The sequence below is a fragment of the Quercus robur genome, chromosome 10 (assembly GCF_932294415.1).
Source record: "Quercus robur chromosome 10, dhQueRobu3.1, whole genome shotgun sequence".
Lineage (NCBI taxonomy): Eukaryota > Viridiplantae > Streptophyta > Magnoliopsida > Fagales > Fagaceae > Quercus > Quercus robur.
The window spans coordinates 44,222,811-44,239,082 of NC_065543.1; the positions used below are offsets into that span (position 1 = coordinate 44,222,811).

The 16,272-nt window shown below is 37.1% G+C and overlaps 1 protein-coding gene across 2 annotated transcripts; it reads left to right on the top strand.

The window, feature by feature from the left end:
* The first annotated feature begins 4,332 nt into the window (after positions 1-4,332).
* LOC126702051 (WAT1-related protein At4g15540-like) lies at positions 4,333-6,821 on the top strand. 2 transcript variants are annotated; one of them, XM_050400658.1, is made up of 7 exons: positions 4,333-4,625; positions 4,736-4,789; positions 4,895-5,011; positions 5,375-5,630; positions 5,737-5,895; positions 5,994-6,145; positions 6,548-6,821. In XM_050400658.1, exons 1-7 carry the CDS (start codon positions 4,435-4,437, stop codon positions 6,696-6,698), a joined length of 1,080 nt encoding a protein of 359 aa, XP_050256615.1. In that variant the 5' UTR covers positions 4,333-4,434; the 3' UTR covers positions 6,699-6,821. The 2 variants fall into 2 exon arrangements, with proteins under 2 accessions (XP_050256615.1, XP_050256614.1); XM_050400657.1 differs by having other exon boundaries at positions 4,335-4,625; positions 4,727-4,789.
* The last annotated feature ends 9,451 nt before the right edge of the window (positions 6,822-16,272 follow it).

Here is a 16,272-nt window from a genome sequence, read left to right on the forward strand (position 1 = left end):
ATGACCACTTGTGGGAGCCATCCAATCATACAAAGTATGTAGAAAAATCAACTTCACAGCCAACATTAATCATTCAAGGACTTCAAATGTCCAGTTATTTTGTTCCTTCCAAATAATCCACATGACACAAGGATTGCATTCCAAATATCACCATTTTTCTGCTTAGAAAACTGCCCCTTCCAACATGCCAACAAATCTACACCCTCTTTGGCATAACCCACTGCACCCCAAAGAGGCATAAAATGAAAGACTACGGATCTCTATCCATAGAACAATTTAACAATAAGTGATCATAGATTCCCTAGCTTGCTTACACATACAACAACAATCCACTATGATAACATAAGCATGCCTGGCACAAGAACTAGGTTATGGATGAATTCCTTTTATACCAAAAAAAAAATGGAGATAATAAGTGAAAAAATTAAAATAATACTTCTTTAATTAGAAGAGTAACTAAGGAAATGCAGTGAAGTCAATCAAGAAGTGTTTCTGAATAAAACCATATTCTCAAAAATTTGACAACTCCTAATTTTACTCCCCACAAACTTTTTTCGAATCTAATTGTAGCTATAAACTAGTTGATGTTCACTACAATGCACTTGTTTTAGCCAAAGCATCAACCTATGCAAAACCTGCTAAATCATCACAATCTATTCAATATTCAACACCCCTAGGCCTTGGCTTAGTAGTAGCTTTTTCATCAAGTAGAGGAAAAAGCGTTGAAATGATTTTTCAACTTTAAAAAATTTTAAATTTTAAATTTGAAAAAAAAAAGGTAATAAAATGATATTTAACAGCTGATAGTGTAGTTTTAAAATAATATAAAAAAATTAAATTAAAAAAAAAAAAGCATCAACAAATATCCAAATAAGCAGGGCCAAGGAATGAGAAAGTTGAGCAAGGAATCAAACAGAGGTGGCATCAATAACAAATTCATCCCATTTTTGTTTGATCTTCTTGAATTGGCTTAGAGAATGACTCCCATGTACTCCCTCTTTCAATAATGTAAGTTTGAGTTGCCAAATGCTCTTATTTGAAAGAAAATAATTGATGCAGAACAGAGGGCTTTGATATTAAAATTTATAAAAGACAGAAGAATTCTCAAGGGGCTATGCAGAGCCACACTGCTAGAAAGTAGAAAGTAGAAACTAATGCTAAAAGAGGGACACAATTTTGATATAGGAGATGATCTAATTCGGAAGGCTGTTTTTATTACAACTTCAATTTATGGTGAACATCATCCAGATAAAATATCTGCTCCTGAAACTCTGAGCAAACTCACCAGGCTTCTTTCAAATTCTAAATTTTAGAGAAACCAACTCTAAAATAGGAAACCAACTCAAAAAAAAATAGCACAAACCAACACTGAAATTGGTGTTCTTACTGCCAAGGTGGTCGGAAAAAAAAAAAAAAAAAAAAAATCTCCTAAGTCCGTAGGTTCATAGTATCGTGTCCTCCCCACACTACCAACCAAATCTAATCTTATCCCAACTTATGGATAAGGGTTCCCACGTCTCACATTCCAAACTCAAAGTATAAATTTTTTTTTTTTCTTTTTTTTGAGAAACCAGTCTGTGAGACAGACCGATGCTTTTATTATTAAAACATAAGAAAACTAATCAAACAGAGCAAGGGGGATAATGTCCCTAGGTAAGTCTTCAACCCAAACCTGAAATTCTAATTCTAGCCCAACCCGGGATTTCTTTGCCAAAGCATCGGTAACCTAATTACAATTTCGTTTCACATGGCATTAGTGATCCAGGCAATCAATGGTGGACTGACAAGCCGTGTAAAGATTAATTTGTCAAATATATAAGAACCGAAACTTAAACAAAACAATAATATCATAAACCCACAAAGTTTAGAGAAATAATATAAACCCATATCAGCGTTAATCATATGTAAAGAGAGAACCTGAATATTGTGGGTGGCACCGCCGATTTAGAATGGAAGAGAAGAAGCACCGCTAAGTCGTCCGGGAAGAGATGAAGCGCCGCCAAGTTGGATTGGATATGAGTGCACCGCTGATTTGAATATGGAATGGAAGAGAATAAGCTAGAGAGCGGCGTCGACAAGTGGATTGGATGAGAAGAAGCGCCTTCGATTTGAGGTTGTGGGTGCGCCAGGCTCTGAGTGTTTCGCCGGGCTCTGAGGGTTTTGTGGGTTGCGCCGCAGATGTGGTATCAATGATTTGAGGGTTTTGTTTAGAGAGAAAAACAGAGCAAACGATTTGAGAAACAGAGCAAACGATTTAAGGGTTTTGAGGCAAACAGAGCAATGGGTAGAGACGCAAACGTGAGACAGGAGAAAGGCTGAAAAGGCTGATGAATGTTTTAATTTTTTTTGTTTATATTTAACCTGTTTAACCAGTAACCTAAAACCTTTAAAATTATATCAACGGACAAGATCAAAACCATAAGACATTAACGGCTCAGATATAGGTGGGTATCGTACCCTCCTTTTTTTGGGGGGTACGGTAGAATGACCCTTATTTATAATTACAAAAAATATTAATGATTTTTCGTACAAATCAAAAATAGAAAGTGATTTCTGACTCATTTTTAGGATTGCAACTAAATATTGGAAAACAAGTAAGTTTTCCACACAAAATTAAAACATTTTTTGAGAAAAAAAATGTGATATGTCGAAATAAATAAAGCATATATGTGGAACCTAAAATTAAGATTTTTAAGACCTAACAAATTTGGCTATCCAACTCTAGCTCATAAAGCTTGGCTGTTTAAATTTGCCTCTGCATCCACCCAATGGTCCTCTCCCCCAAAAGGCTGGGTTAAATTCAACTTTGACACTTATATTACCCAAATAGCTCATACCTCTCCACAATTGTCCATGACTCTAATGGCCAAATTCTCTCAATTTGCATTGCTAAGGAATTGCCTCACTCAATTGGGCTGAAGCCAAAGTTGCCATTGGGCGTTTTATAAAGAAGTTGATGAGTCGATTCCTTGAGATGTTCCACCTTCTTTGGGGCTTAGGCCTCTCCCCTTTTAATAATACTGTTGTGTAGTTTCATGTATATGCATGGATACAATTAAAAACAATTACAATTATATGATTCAAATTACGCATTTTCTTAGAAGATGTTCAAATTATACATGGTATTAGTTTACACTTTTTAAAAACCATATATTTTCTAAAAATATGTAATGGTTTCTCATTATATGTATATATAATTTAGAATTTAATTGTTTTTAGATTTTTCGATTTTTGTACCCAATAATTCATTTGTTACAAAAATTAAAAATTTAAATAGACATGTAGCAGAAAATTGGACTCCAATTGAAATCTAATTTAGAATCTAATTTGATTTTGACTCTTCAATTTTTACAATCAATAATTCACTTGGCACAAAATTAAAAATTAAATGGGATACGTGGCATAAAAATTGAAAATTAAATTAAAATATAATTAAATTTTCTCTAAGTTTTGGCTATATATATATATAATATAGATTATCTAGAATTATCCCAAAAAAAAAAAACAGTAATTCTTCAATTAGGCACTAACTCCTCTTTTATCTATAACTTATAATATATATAAAATCAAAGAATTTGGCTTTTTGTTAATCTTGTAATATAATGACATTTAATTTTAAAGAAATGCTATATCTAAAATATTTTAATAATAAATTATAAGTGGCAAGTTGTTACTCTCTATTACTAATAGACAAAAAAGTAATTTTAAAGATGGGTTCAAATTAAAATTAATAAAAATTTACTACTTTAGATTTTTTGTGAAAATATTATGAATGTAATACTTCCCTAAATTTTAAGGTCTTACAATTTTAGACTTCACTATTTTAATATATATATTTTTAGTTGAATTTAAATTCTATAGAGATTCTCTATAGCATTTCACATAATTACACTCTTCATTGGAATATTGTCAAATTATTTTTCTAAAGCAGATAATTTCATAATATAAAAACACATTTATAATAAATACTTATTAATGGCTATCTTAATCATCAAAGTTTATAATAAGAAGAAAAAAAGAAAAAGTGCTAGTTGAACCTTTTTTTTTTTTTTTTTTTTTTTGAGAAACATGTGCAAGTTGAACTTAATGCACGAATTTCAATGTCATTTAATAAATGCTAAACATGCTCCCTCCTTTTCAAATGTCTAAAGAAACATTTTATTTTATACAAACATTTATTTTATCCTAGTACCAACCAATTGTCGGTGTGTAAAATAAATTCCAATACGTAACTTTTTTTTTTTTTTTTTTGGTTTAATAATACGTAACTGATTAACATATATTGTTGTTATTGCGGGTGATTATTAAAAATAAATACAGTAAAATATTTGTCCTATGCTGGAACTTCTGCCATCCACAAATGGAACTGGGGAATCCCAAAAAAACACCCAGCATTTGGACTTTGGAGATGGACTGACAGAAACAGAGTGAGAGATGGGGATTAGATCCTCTTTGTTGGGTCTTCTCCCATTTGCAGCCATGGTGATGATTGAGTGCCTGGATGTGGGTTTGACCACACTCAGCAAAGCAGCCATGTCCAGAGGGATGAGCAACTATGTCTTTGTTGTCTACTCAAACGCTCTTGCCACTCTCATCCTCTTTCCCTCTTCTTTTATCATCAACAGGTCATCATCTCCTTGTTCATTACTCAGTAACAAAGCCTCTGACTTTCTTTCTTTCTATCTTTCATTGACACTAAAGTTAAGTTTTTTCCTTTTGTTTTCAGGAACAGCAGGCCTCCGCTGACAATCTCTCTCCTCTGTAAATTCTTCCTTCTTAGCTTTGCTGGGTATGTAATTTACTTTATAAGAGCTCCACTTGATGAATTAAGAACTGGGTTTGATTGGTTTTTTTCAGTTTAAGGAGAATCTGTTACCTCTTTTGGGTTTTGCAGGATAACAGTAATGCAGAATTGTGTATTCATTGGCGTAAGCTACAGCTCTCCTACACTTGCATCTGCTATTGGAAATTCAGTCCCAGCATTCACTTTCTTGTTTGCTGTCATCTGCAGGTTCTTTTCTTCTCCTTATTGTTTTATTCACTGTAGTAGAGAAAGAGGAAACTGGAAAGTGCTTGCCCTTCAAGAAATTAAGGGCTAAAGGCATAATATAAGAAGACTTTATGATAAACCATCTGATCACAATAGCGAAATTTATGACTTGGCTCTAACAACATCAGAAACTGAAAGATTTGAATGAATATACTGAATGAGTTACATAGTTGAGATAAGATTTCCAGTTTTACTAAATCTGAGGGACTCTTATGGTGAAGGGTCTTTCTTATGGGAATTAAAGGGCTTACAAGTTAAGTTACAACTTAAGAATTTTTGTGTGTAATTTATTGTGTGTTTGTTTGTTTTTGAATGATAATTAAGGCTTGAAAAGGTCGATTTGAGAAGCTCAAGAAGCCAGATCAAGATCTTGGGCACCCTGGTATCAATCTCAGGAGCATTGATTATTATCTTTTACAAGGGTCCGCGAATTGGCGCTACGCCAATTCAAGTCTCTAATAACTCTCATCGGTCGCAACAATTTCCATCCACTATGCTTGCAACAACAAATAATTGGATCATTGGAGGTTTTTTCCTTGCGACTGCTTCTTTGTCTCTTTCAGTGTGGACTACTGCTCAGGTAATATCTCCAATAAAAAGAACACTTTGGAGCTATACTTCTCTTTTTTCATTCATAATCTGTGTGTAACTGGAACTGATTTTAATTCCGAGTACTAAATTTGAAGGCAGCAATTCTAAAAGGTTACCCTTCAGAGATGACCATAGTCTCCTTCTATAGCTTCTTTGGGACAATCCAATGTGCAATGGTTTCTTTAATTGCAGAAAGAGATCCAAATAAGTGGAAATTAAGCCCTGGTATTGAGCTGGTCTCCATCGTCTATTCAGTAAGCACTTAGGAAACTGTAATGATCTTTAGAGATTGTCTCTGCATGGCACCCTGTTTACTAGAACATCTTATTTAGCAGTTTTTCATTTTGTGTAGGCTGTTTTTGGAAGTGTGGTGACATTTAGTGTAGTAACGTGGTGCATACATAAGAAAGGGCCTTTGTTTGTCACCATGTTCAAGCCCTTGAGTATCGCTATTGCTGCTTTTATGGGTGTCATCTTCCTTGGCGACACACTCCATATTGGAAGGTAATGTTTTCTCTTTCTGGTCATGATCCATTATGTTTTGTTGTGCTGCCAATATTACCAATTGAGTATGCTACTTATCTAGCCTAATTAAGCAAGTTTAAATGTAAATTGTGCTGTATCAATTAGCGTGCATACTGCATCTTGTCCTGTTGTGTAGTTGGATACCACATGGAAAACCAAAAACAAGAAGGATATTATCACTGCCTTTTGTCTTTCATTTCTGCAAAACATGCTTCTAAGCTAAATGGGAAAGAAAATCATTTTATAGAAGTGCATTTCACAGCTTGTTGGGTAGAATAGCTGTATGAAATATTAATACATGGATGTTGTGGTGCAAGAGCAAAATGCTAAGAACACCCTTAAAAGTACTCAATACTAATCAAGTTTGTTAGTCTGTTGCAGTGTAATCGGAGCAGCTGTCATTGTTGCAGGATTTTATGCAGTGTTATGGGCACAATCCAAAGAAGAGGAAAAGGGTAAATTCCATGAAGTTGATAGGCTACAGTCACCCTCCCAGCAGACCCCTCTCTTGGAGAGCCAGACACATGAATAATAAATAGTTGAACTTATTATATGGTGAACATATTCAAGAATCAAAGGGAATGCAGATGTAATTATATAATACTAGGCTTTCACCTCACATTTATATCAATATATATCTAAAAGTTAAAGCGTAGTATTTATTGTTGTTATGCTTTAGTTGAGCCACATCACTGGAGCCACATTAGCGTCCATGTTATTATCTTTTTTTCATTCCAATTTTTCTATAATTGTTTTTAACATTTATTTTTTTAATATTTACATTTCTCCAACCTTTCTCTCTCCCTTACCTTTTCATTTCCTCACTACTTCTCCAACTTTTTTCTCTTCCTTAGCTTTTCATCTCCCCACTATCCTCTACATTAATATAATTTTTCCTCTTTTTCTTCATCTTCCTTTATTTTTGTCTTTTCTTATTCACATTCTATTACTATAAATTTGTCATTATCTCTTCCATTTTATACATAGTTTTTCCTCACAAAAAAAAAAAAAAATGGTTCTCTCTGTCTCTCTCAATATTTTTTGTGGATTTTTTAAAAATTTTTCTTGCAACTCTGCTTTAGGTTGATAATTTTTTATATTCTTCAAAACTCTACTTTGGATTAATGCAATTTAGTTTTGTTTTTTAAATTGTTGTTGTTGGTTTTTTTTTTTTTTTTTTTTTTTTTGTTCTCTTTAATTGTTAAATATTATCTTATTGCGTTTTAAAGAATTAAATATAACATATAAAAATATAATATTATTTTATTATATAGCATGATTTGAATAACTTGGTATTTATTTTATTATATAGCATGATTTTTTATAGTGCTCAATTTAGATGTTAAACTATGAAACTTTACTAATTTTTGTTTATTTTTTAATCTTTTGTGGTGGACAAAGTACTCTTAATAGTTGTATTAGAAGTATTCTATAATGTCATTTATTTAGAAAAAAACAAAGGTTAGCCAAACGAAAATAATCGGATGAATAACAAATTTTAGCTTTTGCAATTTTAATTTTATTATTATTATTATTTTATAACAATGCATATATAAAAATTTAATTCTTAGATTTTGCTAATAATTGTTTATTTTATAATATATTTTGGGTAGACGAAATTACAATTTCTGCAAAGAAAATAACCTTAATAGATTATTAACAACGAATTGTTTTCCTAATTGGTTCAATTAATAATTGTTAAGTTTTATTAATTTTTTTAGTTACGTTTTTCAATGTTTTGGATTGTAGACAGAAAAAATAAGGTTTGAGAAAATTTGTTTAAAACTAAAAAAATAATTTCCAAATTTTATATTCTTTTTAAGGGGTAATTACAGGAAACTCACCTATGATTTGGCTTGAATTCACATTGCCTACCTGTGATTTGAAAAGTGTCACTTTGTCTAATTAAGGTTCACTCTGTTAAGGCTTTGTAACCTAACTCTGTTGAAAATAGAGGTAAATATGTATTTTTGCTCACATTTTATGTCTCTCCTCCTAAAACATAAAAAAACTAAAAAAAATAAGTGAAAAGAAGATCAAACACAAAGAGACAGAGACAGAGAGTAACGTCTAAAATTGATATGAAAATGAAATTGCATGATAGTTTTTAAAACCACGACTGGGTTTTAGTTGATCTGATTGAGATGGCAAGTGTAAATGCAAGGTTGAGTTGCTAAGGCATTACCAAATTTTGTTTTACCAATAGCACTTTTAGATATTCTTTTCTCTTATTTTTTTAGTTTTTCTATGTTTTAAGTTTTTCTATGTTTTGGAATGAGGGAGACATAAAAAGCGAGCAAAAATACATATTTATTCATGTTTTTAATAAAGGTAGGTTATGGAACCTTAGCAGAGTGAACCTCAGCTAGGTAAAGTAATACTTTTCAAACCATGAGTAGGGAATATGAATTTGGGCCAAACCACAGGTGAGTTTAGTGCAATTACCCCCCTTTTTAATGATTCACAAAATGTTATAAATAAATTTTATTAAAAAATAAATAGTTTTGTTAACTTGCCTTTTGAATTTCTAAAAAATCTGAAAAAATTTGTATTATTTTTATTTAGATACGACAAAATTTATATTTATGATTTATGATTGTTCCTATATTACATTTATGATTGTTCCTATAATAAATAAAAATATGATAACGAAATACATTACTCATTATTAAATTAATTTAAATTGTAAATTTTTTTTTAATAAAATCACCATAAAAATAATTATTACGCGCAATATGCAGGTTCGCGGCTAGTTTTTGCTTAGAGCATTTGCAGCAGTGTAGCTATATTGTTATATTTTAGCTACACTGTTGCTAAAATGATGCTCCAGCAGGGGAGCTAAATCTAAAAATTTTAGCTCCACTGCTACAGTGCACATCTAAAAATAGATGTGCACTGTTCATGAGGAGCAAAAAAAAAAAAAAAAAAAAATATATATATATATATATATTTTTTAATCACCCGGTGGATTAAAATAATGCCTCTCATTTACTCTCTCTCTCTCTCTCTCTCTCTCTCATCTTTGAACATCACTCACTCTCCCACTCCGGTCTCTCACTCTCTCACTCCGGCCTCTCACTCCCTCACTTCGGCCGACCTCTCACTCTCTCACTCTCTCAACTCCGATCACCCAAGTCGCCGCTCTGTCACTCCGATCTCTCACTCTCTCAACTCTGATCACCCAAGCCATCGATCCACCCCTTCTGTCGACCCAGCTCACCGACGTGATCGGTGCTTGCTCGTCGTGGGTTTTTTTTTTTTCTTCTTCTTCTTCTGCTGTGGACTGGTGGTGGTGGTGTTGGTGGTGGTTGTGGCCGTGGCTGAGGAAAAAGATTGGAGATTTGGGTTTTTTTTTTTTTTTAGTTGTGGACTGTTGGTGGTGGTTGTGGTTGTGGAAAAAGATTAGAGATTTGGTTTTTTTATTTTTTTATTTTTTTATTCCTGCTGTGGACCGATGGTGGTGGTGGTGGTTGTGGCTGTGGCTGATGGTAGAGGTGTTTGTGGTTGGTTTTTTTGGATAGTGGGATATATTATTTTATTGTAATGGTTATATTATTTTATTGTGATGTTTATATTATTTTATTGTGTTGAAAGCTAAAATAGATCCACTACTGCAGCATGTGTGTAGGTAAAATAGATAAAGTCAGTTTTGGTGGTGCTAAATAGCTAAAATTATAGATCCATTGATGTGGACGCTGTTACAATTTAAACAGAAACCAGTACTTGTCAGGCATGGTGAGTTGAGCCCATTGTTTAGGAATAATACTTAACAAATAGAAGGGCCTGTTTGGTAGCCCATTTCAAGCAATTTTTTGAGCATTTTAAATGCACTTACACACATTCCACATACTTTTTCACCCACATGTATATCAAAAACACTCAAACGACATTATTCAAACTCTTCTACCAAACTCCCCAAACTTTTTTAACCTTGTATCGATATTAAAACCAAAAACAGAAAAGAAAATCAATTTTTTCTCCTGAATGAAAAATCAATCACATATGCAATATGAATATACGATTGTCTAAACAGATTTAGCCCACTAAACCAATTTTTTTTTTTCCTAAATTCAAATGCTACAACCGCAATGTGAACAAATAACAACTGGAAACAAACTCATTAAAGTCATATACAACCAACAGATAAGCCAATCTAACCCTATAAGATCCTAAAGATAGAAAGCTCATAAACTTTGTGGATACATTCCTATATTCAATTATTCAAGCATGTTAGTACATAATGTGAACTATGTGTATGCAGCTCTGTCCTCATCTCCTTTGCTCTCATCTTTCAAACGACAAGCCCGTTCTCTCTCCCTCTTCCCAAATCTGACGAGCCTCTTCTCTAATCAGCTTCTTTAAGTTCCTTTCCCTTTCTTTTGCGCTAGTCCTTGTGGCACGCAGCTGATCCACAATTGTTGCCAATTCAGGTCCCATCTCTACCATTTTCTCCTCAATCTTCTTCCATTCTTCGACGTCAAACCTTGCCCTTGACAAACGGATGCACCAAACAATCTTCAATCTGTTCCTCAACAGAAACTTGATAAAGCCAAATATACGAAATTGGAGAGGTGGGAAATCATAATATCTGAAAAGCAACAATAGCCTCCATTGCATCCAATCAACACCCCAGTCATCACCTTCAGCCAGTATCTTAAACACATCATTCGCAATCTTAAAGCTTTCTGCCAGTTCAGTATGCACAAATGCTTCAAAGATCTTGTCTTGAAGCCAATGAGAACCAATGCTTAGAGCAGCAAGGCTCATAGTCTCATATTTTGGTTCCATTTGCATGATAGTCCCAGAAAAACCATAATTGGATTCCACTTTCACCGCATCATTATCCTCCATAATCATATCAACATCATCAAGATTGCTCTCCTTATCCTCCTCAATCTTAAGTACAGCCTTTATCTCATCAGCCAATATCTCAACATCGTTACCAACCCCAAAGTTCTTGGGGTCAATCTTTCCCCATAGATATTTGGGCTCACCACCCAGATGTGCCATCTTGATCTTCCAAAACAATCTCACAAGTCAACAAACACTACGAGCAAAGTTTCGTTTCTTTCTCCCTAATTCCCTCTATTCTAATTTGAACGCTTATTTATATTAGGCCTAGGTCGGTTTGGTTCCGTTGGATACTAAAGGTGGATTTCCTTTTTCTGTTCGGAAAAGGAATTTATATAAATTTTTTTTTTTTTTTTTTTTTTTTAATAACAAAAGGGATTACTTTATTTTTAAGAGTTAAAAAAAATGAACGGACCAAATTATTTAGAGTACCCAAAAGATTTAATTTTTTTTTTTTAAAGGAGAAAAGAAAAGAGAATGATTTTTTTTTTTTTGGGGTTTGGTTTCATTTGATTAATAAAACATAAATTCAATTTAGTTATCTAATTACAATTAACTCAGATAGTAAAGTCTCTTGTAGTTGAATAAGAGATTTAGGGTCCAAATCTCATTTAAACTAAAAATCAATTATTTTCTTAGCCTGCTACGAGTGGATGCAATAGATTTAAATTCTATTGTGTCTATAAATTTTTTTTTACCATTAGTGAAACATGCAAAATTTTTTATTTAGTTTCTCGTAATAATTACAATTTATTATCAAACTAAGACGTCAATTAGTCAATTAAACAATTTTAAAGTCAATAACATGTTGATAAGACATAAATGTATAAATGGAACACTAATAGAGAATTAAAGAGACAACGAGAGAAGAAGAAATGTTATTTTTGTCTTTTATCCTTACACTAGTTGCAGATCCCACGTGTTGCGACTGATATTATTTTTAGGTGGTCTCATTATTATTATTATTATTATTTTGTAGTTTGGACTAATTTAATAAATAGTAATGTATTCATAATCATCTATTCATTTATTATTGGGACAAGCACAAATGTAGTATATATAATTTTTCTCATACCAAAATGAAAACAATACAATATTTCTCAAGAATTCAAAAGGTGGCAAAAATACTAATTTTTTAATAAAAATTAATTATAACATTTTGTGTATCATTAATATTGTGGGGGCCGGCCCAAAAATGATGGGCTATTCCAAACTCAGGCCCGTCCGAGGAGCGTACTATCAGAGGAAGAGCCTCGTATGCAGCATTACCCAATCCCAGTAGCTCCAAGGAAACCCGTCCGAGAAGTAATTCGTCCTCGGACATCACGAAGCCCAGACGAGAAACTCTGCTCAGCCATTTCAGCTCACCTTCCCCAACATATAAAACGAATTAAATTCAAAATATCTCACGGAAGGCTACCACCACATTAATTGCGCCCCAACCACCCTCTTGGCCGCATTAATGAGGAAAAGACTCCTGAACAGTACCGCCTTGGCCTCTGCAACTCACAAAGGGTCTGATGAGGGCGTCTGATGTGACAGGTGCTCGAGTGGATGCTTGGATGATTAACAGGTGTAAGGCTGGGATGAAAAGAAGAAAAATATATAATGTAGTGAAGTCCCTCAAAGAAGGGACGGCAGAATTGTAAGAGGAACAAAAGAAATAAAATCAGACTTGAGGAATCCTTTTTTGCGTTCTTATTTCCTTTCTGCAAACAGTACACTACATGCATTAGACTTGCTAGTTTCACTGAGGCCAAGTTCTTTAACCCATTCTCTACAAGTATTTATTGTGGGTTGTACTTTGGGCCAAGGCCTGATCAACAGAAGTTGGGCCAGGAAAATCGTGCAACCACAATTGGCGCCGTCTGTGGGAAGAACTAGGGCATCAGCTAGTGCAACGGTCAAGCATGTCAGAACTAGACCCGCACCAAGAGGATCCTCACCAAGCTAACTCCCAACGGACACGACATGCCGAGTCCCAGAGGCAAAATAACCCAACTGGCCCAGGTGAAAGGGGGAATCGTGAAGGGAGTGTGCATACCACCCGGACGAGCCAGAGTCACACTCAGATAGGAAGTCACGTGTCTCAGAGGCGAAATAGTCACCAGGCCATGCAGCGAGAGATAGATGACCTAAAAAGGAAGTTACGACGTGCGCAGCGAAGACGATCTCCCTCTGACTCAGGCGAGTCTTCTAGTCCGGAAGACGTGAGTTACAGACGAAGGTCAAGGACCCCACCAAGCGAAACCTTTTCTTACGAAAAGGAACCACGCCTTGTACGAAAGTATGAGCGCCCGTCCAGCAAAGGCTCGGGGAGCGACGCCATGAAGAAGGCGTTGGATCAGGTTTCAAGATCACCCTTCACGAATAGAATCGAAGGGGCTAAGATGCCAAGACGCTTCAACCAACCGGCGTTCGCCATTTATCACGGCAAAGCAGACCCGGTGGAGCACGTGAGTCAGTTTAATCAAAAGATGGCAATTTACTCGCAAAACGAGGCCCTGATGTGCAAAATCTTCCCCTCTAGCTTGGGATCGATGGCAATGAGATGGTTCAACGGCCTGAAGACAAACTCCGTGGGCTCCTACAAGCAGCTCACTCAAGCTTTTTGCTCCCGTTTCATTACAAACACTAGAGTCCCTCGACCTCTCAGTTCGCTGCTGTCCTTGTCCATGCACGAAGGAGAAACCCTGAAAGCGTATTCGGATAGGTATTGGGAGGTGTATAACGATTTAGATGACAACCATGATAACATTGCTATCAGCACGTTCACAAGCGGCCTCCCCACTGGGCATGGCTTAAGGAAATCCCTCACCGGGAAACCAGCTACTGACGTCCAACAGCTGATGGATAGGATCGACAAGTACAAAAGAGTGGAGGAGGATCAGCTGCAAGGGAAGGGCAAGGAGAAGGTCGTCCCCTTTAAGGCAAATGATTTCAGAATGGAACGTCACAATCCTGGTCAGCCGAGGAGAGATTTTCCGCGACAGGCTGGGCAGAGCACCCCGCAAACAGTGAATGCCGTATTCAGAGAGCCAGTACAACAGGTACTGGAGAAAGTAAGGGATGAACCCTATTTCAGATGGCCGGGAAAGATGGCTGGAAACCCTGCCAACCGTAATCAGAACCTGTACTGCCAATATCATCAGGACCACGGGCATACTACTGAGGACTGCAGGAGTCTGTGGAATCATCTAGATCAATTGGTCCGAGAAGGAAGGTTACGTCACCTGCTGCACCCATCAAGCGGCCATCCCGGCCAAGCAGCACAAGAACCTCGAAGGGACGTGTCTTTAAGACCCCCCACCGGGACGATACATGTCATCCTCGCTGCACCAGGAAGAACTGGGCCGCCCATCCCCAGGGTATTAGCCGTGGATCATTTCCCCTACATGGGCAGGCAAAGAGAGCCCAAGAGGTTAAAAAAGGGAAGCTCTTTGATACTGGGATTCTCGGATAAGGATAAAGAAGGAACAATTCAACCTCACGATGATGCCTTGGTGGTCACCTTGCGGATTGGGGGTTTTGATGTTAAAAGGGTGTTAGTAGATTCGGGAAGTGCGGTGGAGATAATGTACCCCGACCTATACAAGGGGCTAAACTTGACGCCAGAAGATTTAACAGCTTATGATTCCCCCCTCCTCAGCTTTGAGGGGAAGCTTGTCACGCCGAAGGGGCTAATCCGACTGCCCGTACAGACTGGGGTGGAAGTGGTGGAGGTGAATTTTATCGTGGTCGACGCTTATTCACCCTACACTGTGATAGTTGCAAGGCCATGGATCCACAGCCTAGAGGCCGTGACCTCCACACTTCACCAAAAAGTAAAATACCCATCCCAAGGACGAGTAGAAGAGATCCGAGGAGATCAGGCCGTGGCCAGGAAGTGTGTGGTGGCCGCCATTTTACATCGGCCCTCGGTCGAGACCTCGGACTCAAAAAGCTTATAGCAACCAGCCTCCTCGGTGAAGCATAACGAGGGGCTGGCCGAGGAGATAAGGTGTGAAGGCCTAGATAAGATTGCTGTCAGCGATGACCCGGAGAAGTTCTTTCAGGTCGGCTCTGAATTGCCCTTTCAAGAAAAGGAGGAACTGGTCAGATTTCTCAGAGAAAACGTCGACGTATTCGCTTGGGACGCCTACGATGCCCCGGGATTCGATCCCAGCCTTATTTGTCACCACTTGAACGTCAACCCCTCTTCCACTCCGAGGAAGCAGCCACCCCGACGCCCTTCAAAGGAGCACGCTAGTGCCGTGAGAGACGAGGTGGCGAAATTAAAAAGGGCAGGGGCTATCAAAGAGGTCTTTTATCCCGAATGGTTGGCAAATACAGTGGTGGTAAGGAAGAAGACGGGGAAGTGGAGGGTCTGCGTAGACTTCACGGACCTGAACAAGGCGTGCCCCAAGGACCCATTCCCCCTACCCAAAATTGACCGATTGGTGGACGCAACCGTGGGGCACCCTCGAATGAGTTTCCTGGACGCCTTCCAGGGCTATCATCAGATACCCCTTGCGCTGGAGGACCAAGAGAAAACGGCTTTCATGACGCCCATCGGAAATTATCATTATAAGGTGATGCCTTTCGGGCTAAAGAACACGGGTTCGACATACCAAAGGATGATGACTCGGATGTTCGAGCCACAACTGGGCAAAATCATTGAGGTGTATATAGACGATATGGTCGTGAAGAGCAAAAGGGTGTCCGAACACGTGAAAGACCTTGGAACCATCTTCGCTATCTTGAGGGAGCACCGCTTGCGGCTAAATGCCTCCAAATGCTCATTCGGGGTCGGGTCTGGGAAATTCCTACGGTACATGGTCACCCATAGAGGAATAGAAGTAAGTCCTAACCAAATCAAAGCCATTAACAGTCTGCAGACTCCTCGGAACCCGAAGGAAGTGCAGAAGCTCACTGGCATGATTGCGGCATTAAGCCGGTTCATATCACGATCGGCGGATCGATGTCGACCTTTTTACCTCCTGATAAACAAGTGGAAAGAGTTTAAGTGGTCGGAGGATTGCGTTCAGGCTTTCCAGCAGCTTAAGGACTACTTGTCCCGACCACCCATCATGTCCAGTCCGGAGGCAGACGAGGTGCTGTTTGCCTACATCGCCGTAGCTCCCCACGCCGTAAGCCTGGTATTAATACGGGATGATAATGGGGTGCAGCGACCAGTGTACTATGTGAGCAAGTCACTACATGAAGCCGAGGTGCGATACCTACCCTTAGAGAAGGCAATTTTGGCGATAGTGCAT

Excerpts from the sequence above, each read along its gene's own strand:
- LOC126702051 (XM_050400657.1), top strand. The coding sequence starts at position 4,435 with ATGGGGATTAGATCCTCTTTGTTGGGTCTTCTCCCATTTGCAGCCATG. Across the intron at positions 5,631-5,736 it reads CAGTGTGGACTACTGCTCAG|GCAGCAATTCTAAAAGGTTA; the intron begins GTAATATCTCCA and ends CTAAATTTGAAG. Across the intron at positions 5,896-5,993 it reads TGGTCTCCATCGTCTATTCA|GCTGTTTTTGGAAGTGTGGT; the intron begins GTAAGCACTTAG and ends CATTTTGTGTAG.